The sequence below is a fragment of the Gorilla gorilla genome, chromosome 14 (genome assembly GCF_029281585.2).
Source record: "Gorilla gorilla gorilla isolate KB3781 chromosome 14, NHGRI_mGorGor1-v2.1_pri, whole genome shotgun sequence".
In the NCBI taxonomy this organism is placed as follows: domain Eukaryota; kingdom Metazoa; phylum Chordata; class Mammalia; order Primates; family Hominidae; genus Gorilla; species Gorilla gorilla.
In genome coordinates this window covers 57,181,479-57,208,619 of record NC_073238.2, presented here as the reverse complement: position 1 = coordinate 57,208,619, position 27,141 = coordinate 57,181,479, and the positions used below count along the sequence as shown (strand labels likewise).

At 38.3% G+C, this 27,141-nt stretch overlaps 1 protein-coding gene across 3 annotated transcripts in view; it reads left to right on the top strand.

Moving 5' to 3' along the window:
• The window catches only part of EPSTI1 (epithelial stromal interaction 1), a 102,231-nt gene that overhangs the window by 58,280 nt on the left and 16,810 nt on the right, over positions 1–27,141 (top strand). For all 3 annotated transcript variants that reach the window (XM_004054437.5, XM_055360063.2, XM_063697306.1), the window contains exons 7-8: positions 5,527–5,620; positions 14,301–14,384. In XM_004054437.5, coding sequence (XP_004054485.3) covers positions 5,527–5,620; positions 14,301–14,384 — 178 coding nt within the window. The remainder of the gene's footprint in view (positions 1–5,526; positions 5,621–14,300; positions 14,385–27,141) is intronic.

Below are 27,141 nucleotides of genomic sequence, written 5' to 3'. Positions count from 1 at the left end.
AATATAAATTTGTGTAGATCAGCTTGGCACTATTAAGCATGGTTTAATTGTGAATAGACTGAGCACAGTGGCTCGTGCCTGTAATCCCAATACTTTGGGAGGCTGAGGTGGGAGGATCACTTGAGGCCAGAAGTTTGAGATCAGCCCGGGCAACACAGCAAGTCCCCACCTCTAAAAAAAATATTAGCTGGGCATTGTGGTGTGCTCCTGTAGTCCCAACTACTTGGGAGGTTGATGTAGGAGGATCACTTGAACCCAGGAGGTCAAGGCTGCTGTCCAGCCTGGGCAACAATGTGAGACCCTGTCTCAAGCAACAAAAACAAAAAATTGCATATCTATTTATGGGAACCTATATTAGAATAAAATTCTACTTCTAGGTGTATATCTTAGAAAAATATTTATGTATTTGCACAAGATGTATATACCAGGATGCACACTGGAAAAAACTATAAATATCCATCCATTAGAATGTTAAATGCATTATATCCATATCATAAAATGCTATTCAGCTGCCAAAAGGAATAAGATATATATTTATAAATATGGAAAAATCTCAAAGATGTGGTTAGATGACAAAAATCTATTTTCAGAACAAAATATAGTATCCCACTTAAAGAAAAAAGTCTGTTAGTTTAGGGTAGGAAAAGCTGTAGTTAAAAAACATAAACACCAAAATTTCAGTGACTTAAAGAACAAGAAGTTTATATCTTTCCTGTGGAATGATCCAGGGCTGATGTTTGAGTCAGGTTAGCTTTCGCCCCCTGGCATTAAAAGCTGCAGGCAAAAGGTGGCTCTACTCTCCTTTGCAAATGCCTTGCAGGCTCACTTAAGGTACCATCATCAGATAGAAGGAGGAAAGAGTATTAAGAATGCTGTGAGAGGTTATTGATGTGGATCACTTCAGCCTGGCCCATACATTTACTCACATTTCATTGGCCAGAATGCAGATATGTGCTCCTATGTCACATCTAATTGCGTGGGAGCTGGGAAACGTAGTCTAGCTATATATGCAGGAAGCAGAGAAACACATTTTAGAGAACAGCTGGCCTTCTCTGCCTTATCCTAATTATCCTCCCCCAAAGTAAACCACTATTCATTTGTATGTAATTTTAAATAGATATTTATCAATTAATAGAAAATCAGGATACATACCTGACAATTCATGATGTTGTGCTTTGGGGAAAGGAGTCAGGTTGAGAGAGGTGTTAAGTAGGACCTTCACTTTTTTTCTTTATATTTTTATCTAATTTCTATTCTATTTTCTGACTCGTATTTATGTATTGCTTTTGCAATTAAAAGTTAAATCATTAAAGACCAGATAAATGAAGGGAAAGAATTCTGTAAAGTGTATGCAATAGTTTGATTACTTTGATTAAGCACAAAGTTCTCCCAGCATTACTACTCACTTTCATGTATTGTTTTGTAAATCTTGTTCTTGTGATTTCTTAAATGGGTTTTGTGTATCCGAATAGATTATCTCTCACTCTCTTACTTACATAGGCTCTGTGAGTGCTTATAGGTGTGCGAATGTCATTTGCTCATACCCAGTTATGTGAAACTGACTTAAGCAAAATAATACTTCTTTAGATTGTCCTATAACCCATATTGCTAAACACATGGCAGAGACTCAGGAAATATTTGTTGCCTGCATGAATGCATGCATGCATGTACAAATGATTATTTACCTAAACCTCATGGTGGCAAAGTTCAGGTTTGTGAAGCTATTGCAAAGTACATGTAGAATGCATTATTAGATTGTACTTATACAGACAGTTCCTAAGACACGCTGAGGTTTTATTTCCAAATGTGTTGTATAACATGAATTATTCATAAGTCAGAGTCATGTAGACTTAAGATAATTATGCGTATTGAATATCCATCCGTACTACTGTAGTAGTTCTTAACATCACCAGGGGTGCTTTTAAGAAACGCAGATTCCCAGATCCCACTCCAGACATGCTCAATTAGAGTCAGAGGCCTGAGTCCAGTAATTTCTAGGAAGCACCACAGATGATTCTCATATAGCCAGCCCCACACTGGTCTTCCCACTGGCATTCTGGAAACTATTGTTCTATGAAATCTGGAATGGTATCTGCCAAGTCTTTCCCTAGTAAACACCACCATAGTCTGTGTGGGGTTTTTTATCCCCTTTTTATTTGAGAAACATTTCAAACACACAGAAAATATGTATCAACCACTAAGCTCATATTGTTATTACTTATATTTGGTTAATTAAAAAAAATAAATATTACAGAGACAGCTAGCTATCCCTCCACCCTCATCCCTTCCTTCTCTGTCTTTCTCTAGCAGTAACCACTCTCCTGGTATGTAACATTTGTCAATGTGCTTTAACCAAAAACTACCAGGAACATACCTGTAGTTGAACAAGTTGGGTTTATTACTCATTGCAGCAAAGGAAAATGCATACCATAGGGAATGGTGAGTTATCTCAGGGAGAAAGTGTTAGAAAGACCCTACTACAGGATTTGTGCTTTGGTTGGGTAATTTTGGGGAGGGTCTACGGAGGCAGGGAGTTGCTCTGGATTGGGTGACATCAGAATGTGGGGACAACTTTATGATTGGGTATCTCAATAAATCTTACCTATAGGAAGGACCTAGAGTGACTATGAAGCTGTAATTAGTGAAGAAGTAGTGGTCATTCACTTAGAGGAGATGATGTTTGGTACTTTGTAGATTGCATGATGACCTTGTGTGAAGTGGATATTCTATGTGACTATTTACATCCAACAGTGGAACAAGGCTTAACTTCAGTGTCAGATCAGATCAGTTTATAATAACACTGAGATTTAGACGTGAGCATCAGATCAGTTCCCGGATGCCAGGAGCTGCTCTTCTCACTTGGCAAGTGTTTCTAATTTTACTACATATAAGTGAATTCACAAAAAGCATAGACTGCTTTTTAAAATATCATTGTATCATAATTTGAAAGGCAGCCTCCTCCACTCCGGTGTTTAGGAACCAAAACTGATAGAGACTCCACCACCTTCAATGCACAACTTCCAGCATTTCCTTGAGGGCTGTCTCTGTTCCAGCCAGGAGAACAATGTATGGAGGCACATGCATGGGAATTTTCTAATAAGTTAGTACTGGATGTGGCATTCAACACTTCTCACATTCCATTGGTCAAGACTCAATCATATAGCCAACCTTAGCTGCAAGGGAGGCTAGGAAATGTAGCCAAGTTGTGTGGCCAGAAGAGGAGAATGTAAATTTTCATGACCATTTAGCAGTCTGCTACAACTGTATTCTGTTGAGGCGAGATTTTCCTGAAGGGACCTTTCAGGATATGCCATAGAAATCAATGTAAGAATGAGCAGGAAGGACCCTTAAAGATCCTAAGTTGGACATAAGTAAATTTTATTTTGTTCTATGGAGAATAGAGGAAGAAATCTTTTATGCTTGGATCAGAGTGACAAAGTGGAAGAGGACCACCCCTCTCCAACAGGCAGTAGAGTCACGGTAGTGATAATACCAAGAACCCCCAAGGGCAAGGTGAAAACGTGCTAGAGTCCAGGGTTCTTAGTCCAGCTGGACTTCCCACGAGGATGTTTTCCTTCGTTTGCCCCTCAAACAGGTTCTACATCTTATTTTTGTTAAATATAACCAGAGTTACCTACAGGGATCCCACTTCAGTTCAGCCAATATATGGAAATTTTATTATATACCAGGGACTAATGCTAATAGTAGAAAAATATGAGTTAGTGTCGTAACATGGGACTTCCTTTGTATAGTTGATCACTTGGCAGTAATCCGCATCCTCTGCAGGCCCCTACCTGTATTCCTCTGGCAGTCCTGTGACCCTGTCACTCTGCTTTATATCCTGCGGCATGAGTGGGGCAGTGATAATTGGCACAAGGACCACAGATAGAGGCTGGCTATGCAGGCAGCTTTGTGCTTGGCATTGGCAGGTAAGAAGCGGCAGTCAGTAAACTGAGGGGCTGCCTGTCAACTTGGTCTGAAGTTTCTTCCTTGCTTGTCACAGTGTTTCTTTTTCACTGCTTTCTCCTATGGCCTGCACTTGGCTTAGGATATTCAGAGATCTCATCCAAACTTCTGGCATCCCTCTTCTTTTTATACTTTTGACTGATGACTTCATAAAGCCCCAGACAGTGGGGCAGCTTCCACACTCTGCGACTTCATTAGTCTCCTTGTCTATTTTGGGCAAGATAAGTAATCTAAGACAAATGGAAAGGCTGCTTGTCTCAACTGCTGAATGTTTCTCAGGGTGTTCTGTATGTCGCTTCACTTTTATTTCTTCCTTCCCCAGATCAAGCTTCTGACCTTTTTCAAATGCCATGTTCTACCTAAGTAATTATTTGAAGTGATGCTGGCACCTGTTTAGTTTCTAATTCCTTGTTTTCCTCCTACACTGGATGCCATTTGTTCTTACCAGATACTCTGTGTTTCCTTTGATGCCCATGTCCTAAGTATTTGATGAATCAGATCTTTGCATTGGGCTTAAAATATTAGGGGGAAGCAGAGGGCTAGCAGGAGGAGGGAGGGAGATGGGAACAGGCTGCGCAAGTCTGGTGCAATATAAGTCAGTGCTCAATGAGGTATGTGGCTGTGAATGTGCAATGAAGAGATAAAAATCCCACAAATTACATGAGAAAAGGACAAAGGGGTAGAAATTAATCAAGGGTAGGCAGAACGGGCCAGGCGCTGAGGTAAGGGCTAGGAAACAATTCCAGTGTTCTATGCTTGGCATAAGTGATAGGGGAAATTGGGGTGGTGGTTTGGATTTTTAAGGTAAAAACAGAGAACTTCTTATTTAAACTGAGGACATTTCTAGGTCAATTTTTCAGAGCTAAAAAGAGATATTAGAAATGCAGTCTAGAATCAGCAGCACTTTTTAACCTCTATAGATAAACCCTATTGAGGGTTTATCCTCTCTCTGAAACAAAATGCAAAGGACTGTGTGTGTGTGTGTGTGTGTGTGTGTGTCTGTTAACAGAGGGTTCACTTTTGCTTTCAGAGTACAAAAGGGCTCCGTGATCCATAAATGGAAAAGAGCTACTGGATTAGAGGGTCTGTGTGTCCTAACAGCGGCCAAAGCCATGAGGCAGATGAGAGGGTAAAGGGCTTAATGTAAAACTGGTGTGAAGCAAGATGTTGTAGGGCGTGAATGTTCCACAGCTCCACCCTGAAGTCTGAGTGTTAAGCATTAAATGTTCAGATAGGAAATTAGGGCTGCATGCTGTGGAATGTGCTCTGAGAGAGGACTTGTATTTATGTCAGTAATATAAAGTGGAAAAAATGAGGTCGTAAGTTCACATTTCATAAACCTAGTTTTGTAATTTTGTAATATTGTTCTTGAAGAATGCAATCTTGCAATAGCATTTTGTTTTGATTTCTGCTACACCTTGTTCTCAGCGTAACTTTCTGTTCTGCTGAGGATAATTTTAATCATCACCCAAATAAGTCTAGGTTAGTATCCAAAGGAAAAATAAAGAATTATATTCATATTTTTGTGAAGGCACTAACACCTGTTTGTGTTCCTGGTAGCAAAACCGCTGAGTTCTTGAGCAAACTGAACACAGAATCGCCAGACAGAAGTGCCTGTCAAAGTGCTGTTTGTGGCCCACAATCCTCAACATGGGTAAGTGAATTGCTATGCAGGGTGCTGCCTGGCACATTTTATAGAGGTATTTAGTGACTGAAGATTAGGGATATAGAGTGACTTGTACATCATAGAATGCTGGAACTAAAGACAGATGACCTGATCTGAAACTTTGACCTCAACTGTTGCCTGAGCTATAAAATAATGCTCGTATTATTTTATGGGCACCTGGACTAAAACAGCCTCAGAGAAGTCTTTCCTCTCACCCAGCCATTCATTCACCCACCCATCCACCCATCCATCCTTCCATCCTTCCTACCTTCCTTCCTTCCTTCCTTCCATCCATCCATCCATCCATCCATCCATCCATCCATCCGTCCATCGTTTCTTCCATTCTTCCTTCCATTCTTTAAATTCATAGGTCTATATAAGGCCTACTGAGTGCCTACAGTTTCTGCCCAATGAACCTTAGTAAAGGAGAACACCAATGGTTTTAAAGCAAACTGCTGAGCACAGAGCATATCACAATAAGAAAGCACTACTGCCTTATCAGGAAGAAGCATCTAAGTCAGACCATGTGCGTTAGATGCTTCTTGGGAAATGACACCAGAGCAGAAGCTTAAACTATGAATCAGTAAAGTGATGAGTCTTTCCAGGTATCAGAATTAATAAAGACACATAGAGCAAGCATTAAGGTATAAATGCAAGAAATAAGCATGGCTTGTGTTGCGGAAGAAGAGTTATGTAGCTGCAGTGCAGAAAAGTGAGCTAGAAGGATATAGAAATGAGCAGGAACCGTGAGGACCCTTTCCCAATGGTGTCACCTCTGGAAATTCAGGTGGGACAGTTCATTGTGTGAGTTGTCTTGATTACTGCAGGATGCTTAGTATCCCTAGGCCCTGGGCATGAAGGGCCAGTAGCGCCACCCAGACACTGAGACATCTAGAAATGCCCCCACACAGTGCTTACCAATGAGACATGTAGAAATGCCCCGCATACTGCGTGCTCATGGTGCTCCTGGTAGAAAACCACCGCAGAAATTTGCATGCCACCTAAACCCCATTCTGTGAGCACTGAAGGTATTGGAAATGTTTAAACAGGGAAAACTCAAGGTTAGATTTGTGTTTTCATTCTGGATCACATTGTCAACATTGCGAAGGAGGGCTCTAAAGGAATAGAGAAGCAGAGAGGCCCCCCCAAGCCTTCTGTATCAGTCTGGGTAAAGAATGATGAAGACTTCAGCTAGGACAGCAGGGGAGAGGATGGAGAAGAGAGTGCAGGTCAGAAAACTGCTTAGAAGGTGAAAGCCGTAGGGCTTGTTTATTGACTTGCTAATTGGGGACAAGAAAGTAAGTGTAATTAAGGATGACTCTGGATAAGGTTGTAGCTGAAAGAAAAGATGAATTTAAGTTTCTTAAAGTCTCAGGTTTCTCAGAGTTTGGGTAGCTAAATGAGTTGTTAAAGAACCCTCATCTTCATCTCCCCTTACCCCTTTCTCAATAGAGACCATGTTTTTAAATGTCAGGAAGATATTATGACACTCCTTAGGAAGAGGTCATTATACTCCTACTTAGAAATCTTTAGTTGTTTCCTAATTTTTTTTTTCTGCTTCTAATGTGATGTTCTAAAGTCTAAATTCATCAGTGTGGGCCCTACAACTTATATTAAAGGAAATTCATCATCTCTCTTCCCTCACTGCTGGGCTCTGGGGGAAAGAGTTGAGAAGCTGTAGGCAGTGGAGTTAAATCATGTGTAGATGACAGCCCTAAACACCTGTCTCGATATCCTTGTGGCTGTCAGGGAGGGAGAGGGAGAACAGGAGTTGGATAGCTTTACCAACTGGAGTTTCGCCTACCGGGCTGGTCTTCCTTTCCGTTTGAGGGCTCCCTGTATCCTGCGATGTGGAACACCTGGCAGAACTGCGTGTGCTGCTCTATTGATTTTGGCTCATTTCTTCAATTTAACAAGATCGTCCTGAATTTTAATATTGTCGTCCAAAGCATTAGCAATGTTTCCCAGAGCTGCATTTTCTGTGGATTGATTAGTGCATTTGTCATAGGATCCTCAGAGCTATTAATAGAAAATATGGAGCGGGATTGGACCCAGGACGGTTCCTTATAAACTCCACGCAATAGCTGCTCCGATTTTGACCCCAAACTATTAATACAGTTTCAGTGTTCAATATATTTAATTGACTTTTTACCCATATTATACTGTTCTCATTCTGTCTCATCCATATGCATAGAATTCTTCTGAGAATGCTTTGCAGAATCATTTCTAATGGTGTAGGAAAATCAAATATGTACATTGCACTTCTGTGAAGAACATTTCTTTGTAAAAAGAGGACACCTGCAGTTTACTTTAGCTATGGTCAACATATAGAATGTGAACACTATGTGATTGCCATCTATATGGGGTGTGATGAGCTGGAAGAATTTATATATAATTTTTAATACTTTAATTTTACTACCTAATGTAACTTTCCTGAGAAGATTTTTCCTCTTGTACTTTTCTCCTTTAAAAGTGGATCTGCCATTGGCAGATGGGGATTTAATAAATACTAGAAAATTATGTCAATGTAAAAGATTACAAGAAAAATCCTTTAGTGGTTACAAGAAAATTCCTTTTGGCTTAGGACTTCAGACAAGAGATATTTACAGGGTTCACTTTTACATGTGGGTTAATATAGTTCTCTGTATTGTGTGCGTAGGCAGAAGTACCAGCATCATCAGACCTTCCTCAGCGACCATCGCTGCATATTTCTAGTCAAATATGAAATGGTTTCTAGTCTCTGGTTTGCTGCCCCCATTTTTTATTTATTTATTTATTTTTAGACAGGGTCTCACTCTGTCACCCAGGCTGGAGTGCAGTAGCGTGATCTTGGCTCACTGCAACCTCCACCTCCCAGGTTCAAGCCATCCTGCCACCTCAGCCTCCTGAGTGGCTGGGACCACAGGCACGCACCCCGATGCCCAGCTATTGTAGTTTTTGTAGAGACAGGGTTTTGCCACATTGCGCAGGGTGATCTCAAACTCCTGGGCTGAAATGATCCACCCACCTTGGCCTCCCAAAGTGCTGGGATTACGGGTGTGAGCCACCGCACCCGGCCTTATGCCCCTACTTCCTCAACGAAGAATAACGACGTGAAAAAATCTTATCCTGGTGTTTCACTTCCCCAAATCATTCAGTGGTCCCCCATATCTTCAAGGATAAAATCAAAATGTCTTAGCTTAGGCACAAAGTCCTTTCCTCTCTCTGTCCCTCCCTCTCTCCTTTAATTCTAGATTCTGTCTCTTTCTTTAGAATGGCCCCTTTCTAGTCCTCTAGGGTCTGGAGGACTGGCCTCGAGTCTAAATCTTTGCTTCTGCAAAGGGGTGAGGGGAAGCAAAGCTTTTGCAAGCAAGGTAAGGGGAAGCAAAGCTTTTGAAATCAGGAGCAAAGATTTAGATGCAGACCAATCTCAGGCCCCACTGCAGACCTCCTGAATCAGAGCTTGCATTTAATACAATCCATGGAAGATGTGTGTGCACGTTAATGTCTGAGGGGCCAAGCTCTATAGCTCATGCCTCTCCAGCTATCCTCTCTCACACTACTGTGAGCACTCAGTGCAGGTTGATTATTGTAATTTTTATCTACGTGTCACATGCTCATTCATTAAGAAGTCAAATAAAATACTTAATATGTGTCCCTTTGCGCCGCTTGAATCCCACTTCCACCCCAACATTTGAACACTTCCCTTTGCTGCTGTAACAAATTACCACAAATGTAGTGACCTAATAGAACAAAAATTTATTCTCTTAACACCTCTGGAGGTCAGCGATAAAAATGGGTTTTAAAATGCTAAAATGAGGGTATCAACAGGAATGGTTCCTTTTGAAGGTTCCAGGGGGCATCTGTCCCCTGTCCCTCCAAACCCTTGGCACACGGCTGCATTGCTCCAATTTAGCTTCCATCTCACCCAACCTTCTGCACCCTCCCTGACCTTCTTGCCTTCCTCTTACAATGACCGTTGTGATTACAATGGGCCCACCTGGACTATCCAGGCTAATCTCTCCACTTCAAGATCCTTAATTTCTGCAAAGTCTGTTTTGTCACATAAAGAAACATTCACAGATTCCAGGGATTGGGACATCTTTGGGGGGCCATTATGCAACCCCCGCCTGTTTCTTTTCTTAGTTAGCTCTGAATATCTGTTAATATGTGTTGGTATCTCTTGACTAATCAATTTTAGACCTTATTAACTCATTTCTTCCTCTCATAATTATTCAGTAATTTGAGCTTTCCCTATTATGACTATATACACATTTTCTCACTGCCAAGCCAGTTGATATACTCTGGTTATATCTTCTGTACAACTCTTTAAACATTTTATTTTAACGTTTTCTTAGTTTCCTTTGAACATTTGACTGTCTTCTGACAGCTTTTGTGACTGTTCTACAAAATGCCTCTTGATGCAAATTTCTAAACAATTTTCCAACTTATGCCTGTCAGATAACTTGTGGATTTTTTTTTTTCTCTCCCTCCTGGATCCCTCTTTCCTCCTGCTTTAACCTGTCCTGGGTGTTTGTAGGCCTGGCGCACGGCTGTTGTTCTGGGACTTTCCTTTAACACAGTAGTTCTCAGCCTCCTCTGCACACTGGATTCACCTAGGGAGCTTTAAAAATCACAGATACCTGGGTTGCACCTCCAGAGAGCCTGCTGTATTGTGACCTGGGCTTCAGGGTTTAAAAAAGCTCCCCGGGCCATTCTAATGTGCAGCCAAGGTTGAGAATCACTGTTTTAAGGTCATCTTGGGAATTGCTTTTATTGCCTTCCCATGTTGGGTTCTCTGATTTCTGGGCCTCATTTCTTCTATTTTCTTGCTTTATTTCTTTGTTTTGGTGGAGCATATTACTTAGTAGCTTCCCAAGAGAAGACACATGGAAGGTAAACATGTTCAGGTCCTTCCATGTCTGAAACTATCTTTATTCAGGTCTCATACTTTGCTTGCATTTTTGTTGATGACTGTTCCAAACTGGAAATAATTTTCCTCCAGAATTTTGAGGCATTGCTCTTCTAACTTTGAATGCTGGTTCCTGAGAAATCCAAGGCCATTTGAATTTCAGGCTTTATATGAAGGATTTTCTCTGTTTCCCCTGAAAATACTTTAATATCATCTTTTCTTTTTCTGGCATTCTGTAATGATGTGATTTAGTGTGAAAGTCTTTTTTTAATTCATTTTCAGTCTGGAAATTCATCTCTAGTTCTAGATGATTTTCTTGCGTTATCTTTGACTTATATCCTTTCATTTTCTCTTTATAGAATTTCTATTATTCAAATTGTAGACCTCCCGGATTTATCTTCTAACTTTAGAGATTTTCTCCTGTAAGTTATCTTTGACTACCTTTTTTCCATATTTTGGCATATTTTCTTGACTTTATCTTCTAAATATTTTACTGATTTGGTTTTTTTGGGGGGAAGAAGGGGAGATTTAAAAAAAGTCTCCAAACTCCTCCTTTTTTCTTTGTTACTTTAAAAATATATATATCACTTCTTACTTCTCAGAAGAAACAGTACAGGAAGCAGAAAAAAACTTCAAAGAGAGGGACTCAGAGGCTCACTGGTCAGTATGCAGGACTTTATAGAGTCATTTCATTCTCAGCCTGGCATTTGTCCACTGCTGCTGTCTTTACACGTATGCCTGGTTTAGTTTATCCAGAAAATACACTTTTCATTTCCTGTTGGTGTTTGGTGAATTAGCACCTGCATTTTCAAAGCAGGAGCAGGTAAATGGGGGTGAAGGGCTTCTACTGAGACTATCTAGTAATTCCTTCCTTTTTACCTGCCTGTTATCCATCTGTCTTCCTCAATAGCTGGTGCATCCATTTCTTGGGCCCTCGTGTTGCTCTGTGGAGAGAACTGGCTCCCCATAGGTGTCCTCTAGCCCCTTCCAGCAAGTCTTCAGGTTTGCTCTTTTCCTCTGTAAGTCACTTACTGTTTCTTTATCTACTTGGTCTTCATAGATTTCCCTCTGTGAATATGGATCTCTTGGTTTTGGAAGATAGAGCTTGTGTGTATTTCATTTTCTGCTTTGTTTAGGGTAATTTTGGGGAGAATGGAACAGGAACATCTTTACTCCACCATCTTGAAAGGAGAACTTAATGCTTGTCATGGGTTGAGACCCACACTTCTCAAAATTTATGTGGAAGCCCTGACCCCTAGCACCTCAGAATGTGACCTTATTCAGAGATAGCATCTTTACAGAGGAAATAAGTTAAAATGAGGCTCCTAGAGTGGGTTCAAATTCATTATGAAAAGTGTCTTTATAAAAAGGGGAAATCGGGACACAGAAGCATGCATACAAGGGAGATGATGTGAAGAGATGCATGATGAAGAGGGAGTCTGCAGGCCAAAAAGAGAAGCCTGGAACAGATATTTCTCACATAGCCCTCAGAAGGAACCAACCCTGAAGACACCTTGATTTTGGACTTCTAGCCTCCAGAACTATAAGATAGTAAATTTCTGTTCTTTAAGCCACCAGTATCACAATACTTTATTATGGAAGGCCTAGCAAACTCATGCACTGCTATTTTCCATTTGCTTATGTGATGCTCTTCTCCCTGCATAGTCTGATTCCTACTCACTCTTTGAAATATAACTTAGCCTTACTTGATTTGGAATGTCTCCTCAATCTAGTTTAATTAAATATCCTTCTTTTTGGCTTCCTCTATCATAGCACCTATCACGCTGTACTGTAACCATTAGTCTTCTCGTTTGACTTTCACACTAAGCTGTAAATGCTTGAGGTCTGGGATCGTGTCCTGACACAGTGCTTGCACAGAGGAGGCTTAAACACTGTTAATAGAATGAGTACATTATAACATAGCTTTTGGGGAGGATAAATAAAGGTGTATTTTGGTTGAATGATAAAATATAGCATTGGTATTGTATTAAATGAATATTTCAATGTTAGACAAATTATGTGAATACAGTGACTTAGAAATTTCTGGTGTTTAGAGCTAAGAAAAATAGTGATCAATTTATTCCCTTCTATTATTTTTGAACAGAAACTTCCTGTCCTGCCTAGGGATCACAGCTGGGTAAGCAAGCATTAGGATTGCAAGTACCTGAACTTTTCATAAGTTCGGATGCCACGTGACTTCCCAGTTTCTGTGGACCTTTATAAGGCACCTTATTTAATAATAAGGTATTTAATAACCACTTTTTTCTGAGTCAAAAACTAAGACGTGTATTCTAATAAAAGAACAACAAAATGACAAGTTTAAAGGGAGGCTATTCAAATAGAATTTAGATACCCTCATTCAAGTTGTAATTTTGCTTTAACTAAATATTTTATTCTATCTTTTAATATCTTGAGTAGAAGCTGTCTTCTTTCCTTTCTTCTTCTCTCCTTTCCTTCCTTCCTGTCCTCTCTTCTCACCCTCCTTGCCTCCCTCCCTTCTTCCCTTCCTCACTAGGTCTTATATGGAATATTTGTGATAAAGGCTAGCCTTCTCTATTATAAAAAGAAGGGCTTGTCAGAGAATCACTTTTCCCTTCTATGTCTTAGCACAGTCCCCTTGAGTTTAGGATGCAAATAAGAGAAAGTCATAGGATGTATGTTTACCTGCCCAGTGCAGCAGGGTTTGTATAAACCAGGGATTTCTGAACACAGGAAGTTCCAGTTTTCTAACTGGCACTGCCATAGATGATACCATTTTGAAAGCTTCTCTCTTTTTTTGGGAAGTGGTTCTTATTATTTGATGGGATATGGGTTTTTATAGTGACAGAAATGGCAGAATGAACTAAGTGCTTGAGAAAAGTTACATAAAAGTTCACGTAGGCTGGAAAAAGGGGGAACCAGCCTACCTGAACTTTATGGATTATTAGTCCTGAGAACTAGGTCTGAAATATGTAACCTGCTGCCATGAAGCTGCTGATAGTTTTTTATGAGATCCATGTAATTTCCTAAGCATTAGCTCTTTGCCTTACAGAAGCTGGGGCTGCAAATCAATGTGAAGGAGAGAAAGCATATGACAAATAAACAGAACACTTGAAATGCCATAAATGTCAGAACACATGGTCACTATGCCAGGGTGTGGAACTCTGGTGTGATGGGTCAGAGACACTGAAGGGCATTCTCCCGCATGTGCTGGCTTTCCAAAGGCTCTGTTGTCATGTGTTCCTGAATAGGCTTTGTTTTCCTTTTCAGAGGTAGAAATAAGCTTCATCCAGATTAGGGATGCAAGTGCTTAGAAAATATGCATCCTTGAAATTATATGGTATCAACCACTAGTTGACAAGCTGCTTAATCAGATATCATTAATGAGCAGTAGACATGCCCGTTCTTCTAAAGACAGTGCCACTATTGCTTGTCTTTAATATTGACTGATCAGCTAGTTGGAATATTCTTGAAAATGTCCTAAACTTTCCACTAGAAGGAATAAACTATGTTGATTATCTCTGAGGGGATATTTTTAAAGCTTAATTAAACATTTAGATCATCCTTTCAAATGTGCAGGATGATTGTGCTTACACTAGTTTTCTTTTCATATGTTCCAAGGGACATTTTCAGACATATGCATAAATCACTTAATAACCAAGGGTGTATGGAGAGCTTACTATATGCTCAGTACAGAGGTTGAGTTATTAGCACCGGGCCCATAGTAGGCAGCTTGGTGTACTGTGACAACACTTTATCCTATCAAGTTTTTTTTTTTTTCTCTCTGTACCTTTACAGGCCAGAAGCTGGGCTTACAGAGATTCTCTAAAGGCAGAAGAAAACAGAAAATTGCAAAAGATGAAGGATGAACAACATCAAAAGGTACTCACAAGCCCCTACTAGTTATTGCTAACTCTTTATTTGAGGTACTAGATAATTTTGAAGAATTTCTGAACAGAAATATTTAGACACATGAAAATCCTGAAAACAAGAATACAAGCATTGAAAATAAAAGGTGAGTTTCTGGATGTGTTTTAAGAGTATGGTGGTGGCTCCTTCTGGTCAAAACTTTCACGGTACCTAGCCTCATGGATGCACAGTGGATCTGCCGTAGTTGGTGCCAGTAGGTCACCAAGAAGATGACAGAGCACTGGTGAACTTCTCATCTGCAAAACAAACCACCACCACCATCACTGCTATTTTTAAACCGAAGATATATGAAATTAGAGATGGTATCCAGAGAATATGATAATGCATAAGAAAGTAGGCATGCAAAGTTATGAAACTGGCATAAATGTTCACTAAAAATAGTTATACAGTAAAACCAAGTTACGCTACATGGGTATAAAAATATGTGAGGCATTCCATATGTTTTGAGCAATGGAAATCAGTGAAATGAATGCAGAGTCTTCTAAGAAAAGTGCTTAAAGAATAATCTTCATTACAATGTGGAATTTCTGGTATGGTAACTGAAAATAGTCAGTGGCATACTTGATGGTCATACCTGCTTTTAATAGGCCAGAAGCTGCTCAGCATGAAATGAGAATGACGAGAAAGACCCATGGTTAGCTCCAAAGTGCCACTTTATTTCAGATCCTTTAAACGAGAAAAAAAGGGAGTGGGGTGGGGCTCCAGCTAACTAAATGATTTATCTTTCCCTTCATTATTATTTTCCAACTTTTCCTCTTGTCATACTAGTGGTTAACAAATCCTGTCACTATTTCTTATAGAACATTTCTCAAATCTGTATATTCAGTTCTATAATTAACTAGAATTCTAACTCCCATTTTGATTTCCTTGATTTGGTTTAATTTATGTTTTCTTTGTCTTTCCCCAACAAGGTAATTTATTACAACAATTGTGTGTAAAAATTCCATTGAAAAATGAACTATTTGTATTCATTAGTGTTGCTATAATTTGACCCTTTTGAGTGCTATCTTCTTCCCAACAGTGTGGAACCCCTTTCTCATTCATAGTTTCGCCCAGCATATGGTATAAATGTGTCCCTAGGCTGTTTTGGGCACCATAGGTTGTCATTAAATCATTGAAAGAAATCATGCGAGTTGTAAATTTACTTATTTAGCTCCTGTGTAAGAAAGACGAACCATGAAACATTTTTATCCCTTAGTGTTTTTTTTTTTAAATAAATATCTTTTTGTCTTGGCAAGATCCTAATCTTGAAATCTACAATCAAATAGGCAATGTTATGGTAAGATTCTAGTAGTTAACAAGTAGAAGCTAAATCTGGTACATAGTCATGTTGTACTTTTAATGATGTCTGCTAAATGACATAAAAGTGTTCATCTGCTTCTATGAGCTTTTAACTTAACATAAAATTGTGAGGTACTTAGCATACTAAGGTGAATGTTGCAAAGTCAGTTGTAGATATGATTTATTTTTAAATAACTTCTAGTGGATTTTAAATAGTGTTTTTAAAAGTTTGATATCTATATTTGGAACATAAAAACTGTTAAAAGTAGAACATTTGACAAACAGAATGCTTAACAAATTAGGATACTAGATCTGGGATTTAATTTTCAGGTTGAGCAGTTATTTTAGATAGTGAAAATTAAACTTTTTATTTCTTAATCTTGTTTTTATTCTAGACTTAAATATTGATATATACATATTTTCTGGTTACTGGTTGAACATATTTTTATTATGTATCCTTTTACATAAATTATTTCCTTTAACTTACTGTAGCTTTCAGTAAAATTAATAGCTTTAATATACAAATAATTCCATCCTTAGGGATTTCAGTAACAGTAGACTACACAAGGATATTTATCCATCTATTCTGCCTTACTTTTGCTTCTCTCTTTTTTTGCCTGATGTGTTGTTGTTGGGAAACGTTCATTGAAGGCATTTCTCTTTTTTTGAGACCAGGTCTCACTCTGTCACCCATATTGGAGTGCAGTGGCGTGATCTTGGCTCACTGCAACCTCCGCCTCCCAGGCTCAAGTGATTCTCGTGCCTCAGCTCCCAAGCAGCTGGGATTACAGGCGCATGCCACTATCACCCAGCTAATTTTTGTATTTTTAGTAGAGATGGGGTTTCACCATGTTGGCCAGGCTGGTCTCGAACTCCTGACCTCAAATGATCCACCTGCCTTGGCCTCCCAAAGTGCTGGGATTACAGGCATGAGCCACTACACCTGGCCGAAGGCATTTCTTTATTTGTAGAACCTTTCATTCCTTATCACTTGAATGATTTACCTTAAGAAAACAGGAGGATCATGTTTACTGTAAAAAGATACAAAACACAATACATTTTAATCATTGCATCCATTTATGTGTTTGTTTATTCCATTCATTCCACAAATATTTATTGGATACCTACTATGGAATAATTCTTAGGTAAATAATCTAGGTTAAGTTTAGGTGACAGCACATAAGTTTTGTTCTATGTGTCTCTCTGACTTTCACATTTTTAATTACTCTTGGCTCTGGGGACAAAAGGAGCCTCCTCAAGTTTAAACTCTAAATACTTTACCTGTGATTCACTTCCTTCTTCTAGAAACTTATTTGTAATTCCTCTTTTTTCTATATCTTCAATACATTCTTCTCCATTGGATGCTTCCTTTTTTTGTCAGAAATATGCCACAGTTGGTGACAGTAGGTCATGAAGAAGATGATAGAGCACACGTGAACTTCTCATCTCATCTTACCATTCTAAAATAAACCAGCTAACCCCTTCCTTGATTTTGCTGTCCTCAGAGATATTACCTTTTCTGCTTCTAGCAAATTTAAAAAAAGACAAAGGTAATTTTACTGTAACCACTTCTTTATTACCCACCTCACCCTTAATTCCTTATGATCTGGTTTATATTCACAAATGCTGTTACTGAAATTGCTTCCTAAATGTAAAATCCCTTCTGAACATACAGTTTAGTGGTCTTTTTGTAATTCCTATCTTCTCCCTGAACTCTGTAACACTAACACCACTTTAAAGCTTTCCTTCTCTGGCTTTTATTTTTTTTTAAACTGTATTATTTTGGTTGATCTGTCTCAGATCAATCTCTCCCAGCACCATTCATTCATTCTATTGGCAAACATGTATTGAGTTCCTTTTATATACTGAGCCTTATGCAAGTTGCTGAAGCTATAATTAAGATCAGGATAGACAAGGTTCCAGCTCTCCAGAAGTTTACATTTTAAGGGAGGAGTAAACAATTAAAAAGAGACATAGAAATACAACATTATACTTTTAAATTTTATAGTGATTCATCACCTTGTAGTAATCTGTAGTAACTAATTAGTCAGTTATCTCATTACTATAAATAACTATCTGAGACTGGGTTATTTATAAAGAAAAGAGGTTTAATTGGCTCACAGTTCTACAGGCTATACAGAAAACATGGCTGGGGAGGCCTCAGGAAACTTAGAATCGTGGTAGAAGCCAAAGGGGAAGCAAGCACATCTTCACATGGCCAACAGGAGAGAGAGCAAAGGGGGATGTGCTATATACTTTTAAACAACCATGTTTCCTGAGAACTCACTGTCATGAAAAGAGCAGGGAGGCAATCCGCCTCCGCGATCTAATCACCTTGCATCAGGTCCCTTCCCCAAGATTGGGGATTACAATTCAATATGAGGTTTGGCTGGGGACACAGAGCCAAACCATAATACTAATGCTGCAAGGAAATAAATTAGGCATTGTGATAATTTCAGAGTGATGTGTCAAATATTTTTGATTGCCTGCTTCTCTACAGCTCTGATTTTTCTTCAAGTATCCATCCTACTTTGCGTGAACTGTGTTTCAGAAAAGGCAGGTGCTACCCCAGCTCCAGGGATTTATTCCCAAAGTGGTCTAACTTCATGAGAATTCCATTCTCCTTGACTGTGATTGGTTTCTCTGTGGACATGTGATACAGTTTTGACCAATCAGACTAAGGGAAGCCTACCTTTTAGGATAGATTTTATCAATATGAAGTATACTACTTTTTGTATTTAATGATTTTTCAGCTTGATTTCTTTTTTGACTATCTTGCCTGATTCTAATAATTCCTCTACCAGTTTTTTTTGGTTAGTATTTACATGACATTTCTTTAATCACTTAATTTTAACATCTCTGTGTCATTGTTTAAAGTAGATTTTGAGTGGAAAGAAATGTCTGGTTTTCCTTTTACCTAGTTTCAGAATCTCTTAATGGGTAGATTTGATATGTTCTCATTTATTATGATTAGTAGCGTATTTGCATGTATTTGTATTCTTACTGCATGATTTACTTTTTATTAGTTTTCTTTTTTTACTGACACTGAATTTTCTGTTTTATTTATTTACTGTTTTTTTTCTTCTCTCCACTCCCCCTTCCTGTACTATAAGAAATTTCACAGTGTTTCTATTTTTGTTTCTAATCTTGCATAGCCTTTGGTTGTCTCTTTTAATCTGAAAATACATGTCTCTCTTCAGTTTTCCTTTTTTCTTCCTAATTTTCTTTTATGTCTCTTTACCCTTATTGTCTTTGCTCTCCATTTCTGGGACATCTATCAAATGGACTTTGGACATTTCAGATCTGTTCTGTATATACCTTCATTGTTTTCTTATACTTCTTATCCCTTTGGCCTTTTTTTTTTAAATTGGATTCTGGACGAAAGCTTTAGCTAGATCATCCTGCTCACTAAAGTTTTTCTTGACTTTTCATTCTGCTTATTTGGCACATATTGAATATGTTTATTTACCAAGATTGCTGATTTGGTAAGTAGTTCTGCTTTGTAAGTGCAATATTCTTTCTCATCTCATCTTATTTAATGTTTGTATATTTGTAACTATACAAACATAAGTTTTCTATTTACCATATTAACTGTTTTTTTCTTTCCATTTTAATCTTTATCTCCCATGGAATTCTTTCTCAAATGTTTGATTATTCTTATTTCCTTATATGTATTTGGATATGCTGCTGAATGAGGTATGTAGGAGCTTGTCTTCTGTGTGGAGTAGACTCGTGTTCTCTTATAGTCAGTAGGTACTTGGGACGTTGCCCTGTTTCCCTGAGCCCAGCCATGCCTCTCTCATTCACTTCTTACCTTATGGGCCATGATAGTGCTGCCTACTATGTAGCGCAAGTGTGGGAGGGAAAAGAACCCACCACCAAGCTGCTCTTAGTGCAGTTTTCTAACTGATCATCTAAATGACTGTCCCAGTATTCCCTCCTGGAGCTCCTTCAGAAGCAGGTGGACTTAGCTCCAATTTGTCCTGCACATTGGTTTTCCCTGGTAATGTAATCTGTCTCCTTTCTCTCTTTCAGAAACTTCTTAAAATATGTGATAAGCTGATTGCATTTATTGATTGTGCATGGTTATTGGTTTTATAGTCATTTAGAAAGTCATTGATTTTACAGTCAAAATATATATAAGAATCAGTAAAATACTGAAAGTCAGAAAATACTCAAACTATTGGGTGACAGAGAAAATTATTATTATAGAACACATACAAAATTATAGTGAGAGCCTTTTATAGGGAATTCATGTAAAGCTGTACTCAAAATTACAACATTTTAATCCATTCAATACTAAAAAAAGATGTGAATTAAGCATCTGATCTATGAATTTAGAACAAAAACAATAAATGATCCTGAAGAAAGTAATTAAGATAAGAACAGAAATTGATAATAAAACTCTAAGAAACAGCTCTTATGAAAATCTAACAGCTTGTTCTTTGATAAGGTCAACAAATGCACACATCTTTGGTAAGTCTAATCAAGAAGAGATTAGTAAAAATGCAAATACACGTCATTAGAAATGAGGGACTAGAACCATAGATTTGGAAAAGATTAAAATTATGTTACTATAAACAATGCTATGCTAATGAATTAAAAATTTGGATTAAGTGAATGATTTTCTAGGAAAATATATAACTCTAATGACTCACATAATTAAAATTCATAAAGACCAATGAAAATGCAAGTGATTTCTGAAGTTTTCTGAGAATTACTTCCCCCAGGAGGCTGAACTTGGATAATTTTAGAAGCAAATTCCTTCAAATTTTCAAGGAACAGATTTTTTTTCCCTATGCTTTACAAATTATTTCAGAGTAAGAAAAAAGATGAAACATTTTAGAAGTTTATTTCACTATCCCCATGATGTCACAATCTGATAAAGGAAGCATGTGCACACACACATGTGCGCACGCGCGCGCGCACACACACACACACACACACACACACACACACACACACACTCTCTCTCTCTCTCTCCCTCCCTCCCTCTGTCTCTCACAGATAGACCAATCTTATAAAGACAGAGATTAACATCTGAAGGAAAATTCTAGCTGATGAAATTTTTCTCTTAATAGCAATTTACCAAGGGAAAGTAGAGTTTATTCCAGGAATGCAAAGATAAGTAGCTATATATTAAAACTTTTTATATCTTATCACTGCAATAGGATAGGTCATGTGACAAGAATATTTGGCTCTTTAGTTACACAAAAAGACATTGATAAATTTTAATCTTTACTATCAATTAAAAAACACTTCAGTGAACTAAAAATAATATTTTCTTAACATACTTATAGTCTTCTAAACCAATAACCAACATTATATTCAGTGGTGAAAAACTAAAACTATGAACAACATAAGGATGTTTGCAACCCCTACCAAACTTGGTTGTTACCCAGTATTATTCTGGGAATTCCAGCCTCATGCTACTCAAAGTTATTTGATAGAAAACTTATTTTTTTAACTAAAAAAAAATTCCCTGTTTTTACTGAATGGAACAAGGTTTGGATATTTTTTAACCAACTTGATAAAACTAAAAATAAAAGAGCTTTTCTAATTATTGGAAGTAGGTTGTTATTTATGCATGGGAGCAATTTGCCTGTGCAAACTAAGAGAATCAACTAAAAAATAATGAGAACAAATGGAGTTTAATAAGAGAGTTGGACCAGGCGTGGTGGCTCACTTCTGTAATCCCAGAACTTTGGGAGGCCGAGGCAGGAGGATCACCTGAGGTCAGGAGTTCGAGACCAGCCTGGCCAACATGGTGAAACCCCATCTCTACTAAAACTTAGCCAGGTATGGAGGCGGGTGCCTGTAATTCTAGTTACTCGGGAGGCTGAGGCATGCAAATCACTTGAACCCAGGAGCCGGAGGTTGCAGTAAGCCAAGACTGCACCATTGCACCCCACCCTGGGCAACAAGTGCGAAACTCTGTTCCAAAAAAAAAAAAAAAAAAAAAAGATTTGGTTAAAAAATATATACAAGAATCAACAACTTTCTCAAATACAAGCAAAACTTAATTAGAAAATACGTTATGGGACAAAAAGATCTAATCAAAAAGCAGCTATATAAATAATTGTTCAACAACTAAAAAAAATTAAAAACTTTCCTGGAATCCACAAAAGTCCAATTTTAATAGACAGAAAACATTATTTGTGTTTATAATGTTCAATATGATATTTTGAAGTATATAAACATTGTGAAATGGCTAAGTCTAGCTAATTAACAAATGCATTACCTCACAGTTACCATTTTTGTGGTGAGAGCACTTAACATTCTTTGCATTTTCAAGAATATAATAAATGATCATTATTTATTGTCATTAATTACAACTATTGTCATTAAACTTGCTGTACAATAGATCTCTTGAATTTATTCCCTATATCTAACTGTAATTACATATCCTTTCACCAATATCTCCCTGTACCTCACCATTTCCTCCTAACCACCCCAGCCTCTGGTAACCATGATTCTACTCTATTTCTATGAGATCAGCTGTTTAAAGTCCATATATAAATGAAATCATGTGGTATTTGTCTTTCTGTGCCTGGCTTATTTCATTTAACATGTCCTCCGGGTTTATCCATGTTGTTGCAAATGACAAGATTTCCTTCTTTTTATGGTGGAATAATATTCCATTGTGTGTATATCCCACATTTTCTTTATCCATTGATGGACACTTAGGTTGATTCCATATCTTGGCTATTGTGAACAGTACTGCAATAAACATGGGGGTGCAGAAATCTCTTTGACATACTTGTTTTATTTCCTTTGGATAGACACCCAGTAGTGGGATTGCTGGATCATATGGTACTTCTATTTTTAATTTTTTGAGAGACCTTATACCTCTTTTCATAATGGCTGTACTAATTTACACCCCCACAAGCAGCGTGTAAGGGCTCCCTTTTCTCCATATTCTTGCCGTCGCTTATTATCTTTTGTCCTTTTTGATGATAGCCTTGTAATGGGGGTGAGATAATAGCTCATCGTGGGTTTAGTTTGCATTTTCCTGATGATTAGTCATGTTGAGCATTTTTTCATATACCTGTTGGCCATTTGCATGTTTTCTTTCAAGAAATAGCTACTCAGGCCTTTTGCCTATTTTTTTAATTGTTATTATTATTATTATTATTTTTGAGATGGAGTTTCGCTCTTGTTGCCCAGGCTGGAGTGCAATGGCATGATCTTGGCACGCTGCAAACTCTGCCTCTTGTTTTCAAGAGATTCTCCTGCCTCAGCCTCCTGAGTAGCTGGGATTACAGGCGCCCGCCACCACGCCCAGCTATTTTTTTTTTTTTTTTGTATTGTTAGTCGAGACAGGGTTTCACCATGTTGACCAGGCTGATCTTGAACTCCTGACCTCAGGTGATCCACCTGCCTAGGCCTCCCAAAGTGCTGGGATTATAGGCATGAGCCACTGCGCCTGGCCCTTTTTGCTAATTTTAAAAATTAGGCTATTTGTTCTCTTGCTGTTGAGTTGTTTGAGTACCTTATGTGTTTCGGATACTGACCCCCTATTAGATGTATAGTTTACAAATATTTTCTCCCATTCTGTAGATTGTCTCTTTAGTCTGCTGATTGTTTCCTTTGATGTGGAGAAGCTTTTTAGTTTGATGTAATCTCATTTGTCTGTTTTTGCTTTTGTTGCTTGTCCTTTTAAAGTCTTATCCAAAAACTCCTTGCCCAGACCCAATGTCATGGAGCTTTTCCACTATATTTTCTTTTCCTTTTTTTTTTTTTTTTTTTTCAAACAGTCTCTCTATCACCCAGGCTGGAGTGCAGTGGCACCATCTCGGCTCCCTGCAACCTCTGCCTTTGGGATTCAAACAATTCTCATGACTCAGCCTCCCAAGTATCTGGGATTACAGGTGTGTGCCACCGTGCCTGGCTAATTTTTGTATTTTCAGTAGAGATGGGGCTTTGCCATATTGGCCAGGCTGGTCTCGAACTCCTAGCCTGCAGTGATCTGCCTGCCTCGGCCTCCCAAAGTGTGGGGATTACAGGCATGAACCACCGTGCCCAGCTTCCCCCATATTCTCTCCTAGTACTTTCCTAGTTTCAGGTTTCACATTTAAAGTCTTTAATCCATTTTGAGTTGATTATTTTTTAACGCCTTTTGTGAAAACTGTCAAATTGAGTTGTTTTTTGTATGTGATGAGAGAAAAGGGTTTAATTTCATCCTTCTGCATGTGGATATTCAGTTTTCCCACTACTGTTTATTGAGGAGACTGTCCTTTCCCCTATGTTCTTGGCCCTTTTGCCAAAAATCAGTTGGCTCTGCATGTGTGGATGTATTTTTGGACTCTCTATTCTGTTCCATTGGTCTATATGTTTGTTTGTTTGCCAGTACCGTGCTGTTTTGGTTATTATACATAAAAGTCCATTCGAATAAAGCAGAGATGGCTAATGTTCCCGAATGCTAAAACTCAAGATTTCAGTAACTATAGTTCTATCCAAGTTTACTTGTAAGTTTAATGAAATTCTAGTAATAAATTTCAATGGAATTTGAGGTAATTTGAAAATACTGTTTCTAAATTTCAACTGAGAGAAAAATAATGAAATTTAAACTTTAGAAAAATATGAATAATAATTTGTGTATTTGTTGGGGTAAGGAGAACTTCCACTAGTAGATGTCAATATATACCACAAACACTGAAGTGCTATTACTGGTGAGAGGATAAACTGAGAGGCACTTTGGCAACATCAAATTCTGAAGAGTTTCCTAAAAGTAAAAATATTAGATCTAAAGGTATACATTTATTCTGAGGAAATAATGAGAGATACAGACAAGATATATGTACAAGGTTGTTTATTTTTAACATAAGATTAATGGGAAATTTGAAACAGTTTGTTCAGTGATACAGGATTTGAAGGTTTTGGAGTTTGGAATAAATACCATGCAGCAATTACTACCACATTTTAATAACATAATAGAAATATGCTCACATATATGAAAATGAAAACAAAGATCATAAAATAGAGTGCAGATAAGTTTTGAAACCTACCTCCTCCTTGCATTTTGTGTAGGAAATATTTTTAGGTGGGAGACGTAGAGCTGTGATTCCATGATTGTTGTAGCTGGAAGTTTATTTCTCTCTCTGTTAAAATGATAGAACTAGCAACAGCAAATACAAAGTTACAATTAGATAAGAGGAATATGTTTTGATGTTCTGTTATACAGTGGAGTGACTGTGGTTGACAGTAAGATAGTGTACCTTACCAAAGAGCTAGATAAGAGGCTTTGGAATATTCTCACTACAAATAAATGATAAATGCATGAGATCACGGACACACTAAGTGCCCTGATTTGATCATTTTACAACATACATATGTATCAAAATATCAAATTGTATCCTATAAATATGTACAAGCTGTCAATTAAAAAAATTAAAAGTTAAAAACTAACAATAGTAAGGGGAGAGTGTACATTACTTGTGTTATTTTTAAACTCTACTTCACCCATTAGTATGTATTTCCTTTGATTTGGTTGGTGCTCTGAAAATTTTGGGTGGTAGCTTCTGCCTTTTCTCCCCATTCTTGATAGCCAAGGCCATCTTTCTCCTTCAAGGCAAAGGTATTACTGTGGATGCCTGAGAACCAGGACTTCTTTAAACTCTCCTCCTTCCCCTGAAAGCTCTTCTGTATTAAACCTTCAAAGGAAGGCATTCTTGAACTTCATGACTTCATGGTCTCAACTCTCCTGCTTCCACTATCCCTTTTTTCTTGTTGTGTTGAGAGAACAGGCTCTCCTGGGAGAAGTTTGTTTTGCCAGGCGATGGCATTTTCATGTTTACATAAAGCAGTCAAGCTGAACCATGTCGGAACATGCTCTGCTGGGATTCAGACATGGTTTTAAAATGACCCCATGTTCATCTTCAATTACCACACTGAAACTTTGCTTTGGAGCATGTTTTCCCTCTAACCTTGTCACGTTTCTTAAGCATCCAGCCTTACACACACCTGTCTGTTTGTATAGTTGACCCTTCTGTAGAACAGGGCACCATCAGACAATTGGAGCCCAGAGAAATGATGTTTGCAACCTCTTGCTGGAAATGGCAACCCCTCTTCTTATTATTGACTTGGGCTCGAAGCAGAGGTATTGGTGCCATCCTGCAGCTCCCCAGCAGAGCAGCCCTCCTGGGTGAGCACTGCATCGGGTGGCCACAGGCAGTGGCGCTATTTGCAGTGTTGTCCTCATTTACCACATACCACTTGGCCAACGTTTGTAGGAAGTTCCATACTTTCAATCTCTAGGATGGTATTTTGTTTATCATATCACCAACGTACCCTCGTTTGTATGCAGCTCTGTATGAATGTAGGGATTTGCGTAGCACAGTGATAAGACATGCACAAAGTGTTGAACACCCTTCTCTTGTTTGCATTCCTTCCTTGTATTCCCATGTCATGTAGCTTAATTTTGTGTTTAGCAACTCATTTCTTTTTGCCCTGTGTCAGAGTTGTTTCTAGGTGTGTCTGCCTCATTATACTGTGATTTATTTCAGGGTGGAGCTGTACCTTTAGCATGAACCTAGGTATCTGGAAAATGGTTGGCGTGTGACAATATGCATTGAGTAGGCCAGGCCTTAACAATGCCTCAAATGTTGCATGTCATTGTCCTCCTGCTTAGAGCACTTTGATGCTTTTCATGTCCCGAGCTTGGTCCTTGAAACAAGAACAACTTATTTTTTATTTGCTTAACTCTAGATATTGAACTTCTGTGTGGGATCTCAGTAAATGAACCAAGAATATGCTTATAAGGCATGCAGACACATCCTCGGTGGCTGTCAGTTCAGCAGAACAAATTAATTAGCTGAAATTATCCTTCTTAGTACGGAAGAAAAACCAGCCTCTCCTTAGTAAATACGCTTTGCTAGTTATAGGATAATAATCCTGAGTGCAGCGATGCCAGCACCTTCCGTTCGGCCATCTGGAGCAATGTTCTTGCATGGTGATGCCTCATCAGCTCCCGTCCCCGTTTCCCTCCTGGTCTTTATCTCTTCTCCCCTTTCCTTGCCTCCATAATAGGATGATGTATGTTGCTCTCTTCCCATCTTTTCTTCCTCCCTAACAGTTCTTAGCTTCATGTGTAGTGTTTCGCTGTTTTATATCTCTCTGTGTTAAAAATTACATATTTATTGGGATTTTTAAATAAAGGAAAGCATAAGAAAACAGAAATGGCCTCTCACACTGATAATAAATTCCTACTGATGGTATGAGGAAATAATATATACGCATGGTTCAAAAGTTAAAAAACAAAAACTATGTAAGATAGTAAAGCATCCTTTTCTTGCCCATTCACACTTCAAGCGCCGCTACCCAGTGTTAATTACAGTTAACATTTTCTTGTGTAGTTTTTCATTAAATGTTTTGGATACACATCAGCATATAAAAGTCAAAATGAATGTATGTGTATATTTTCTATTTA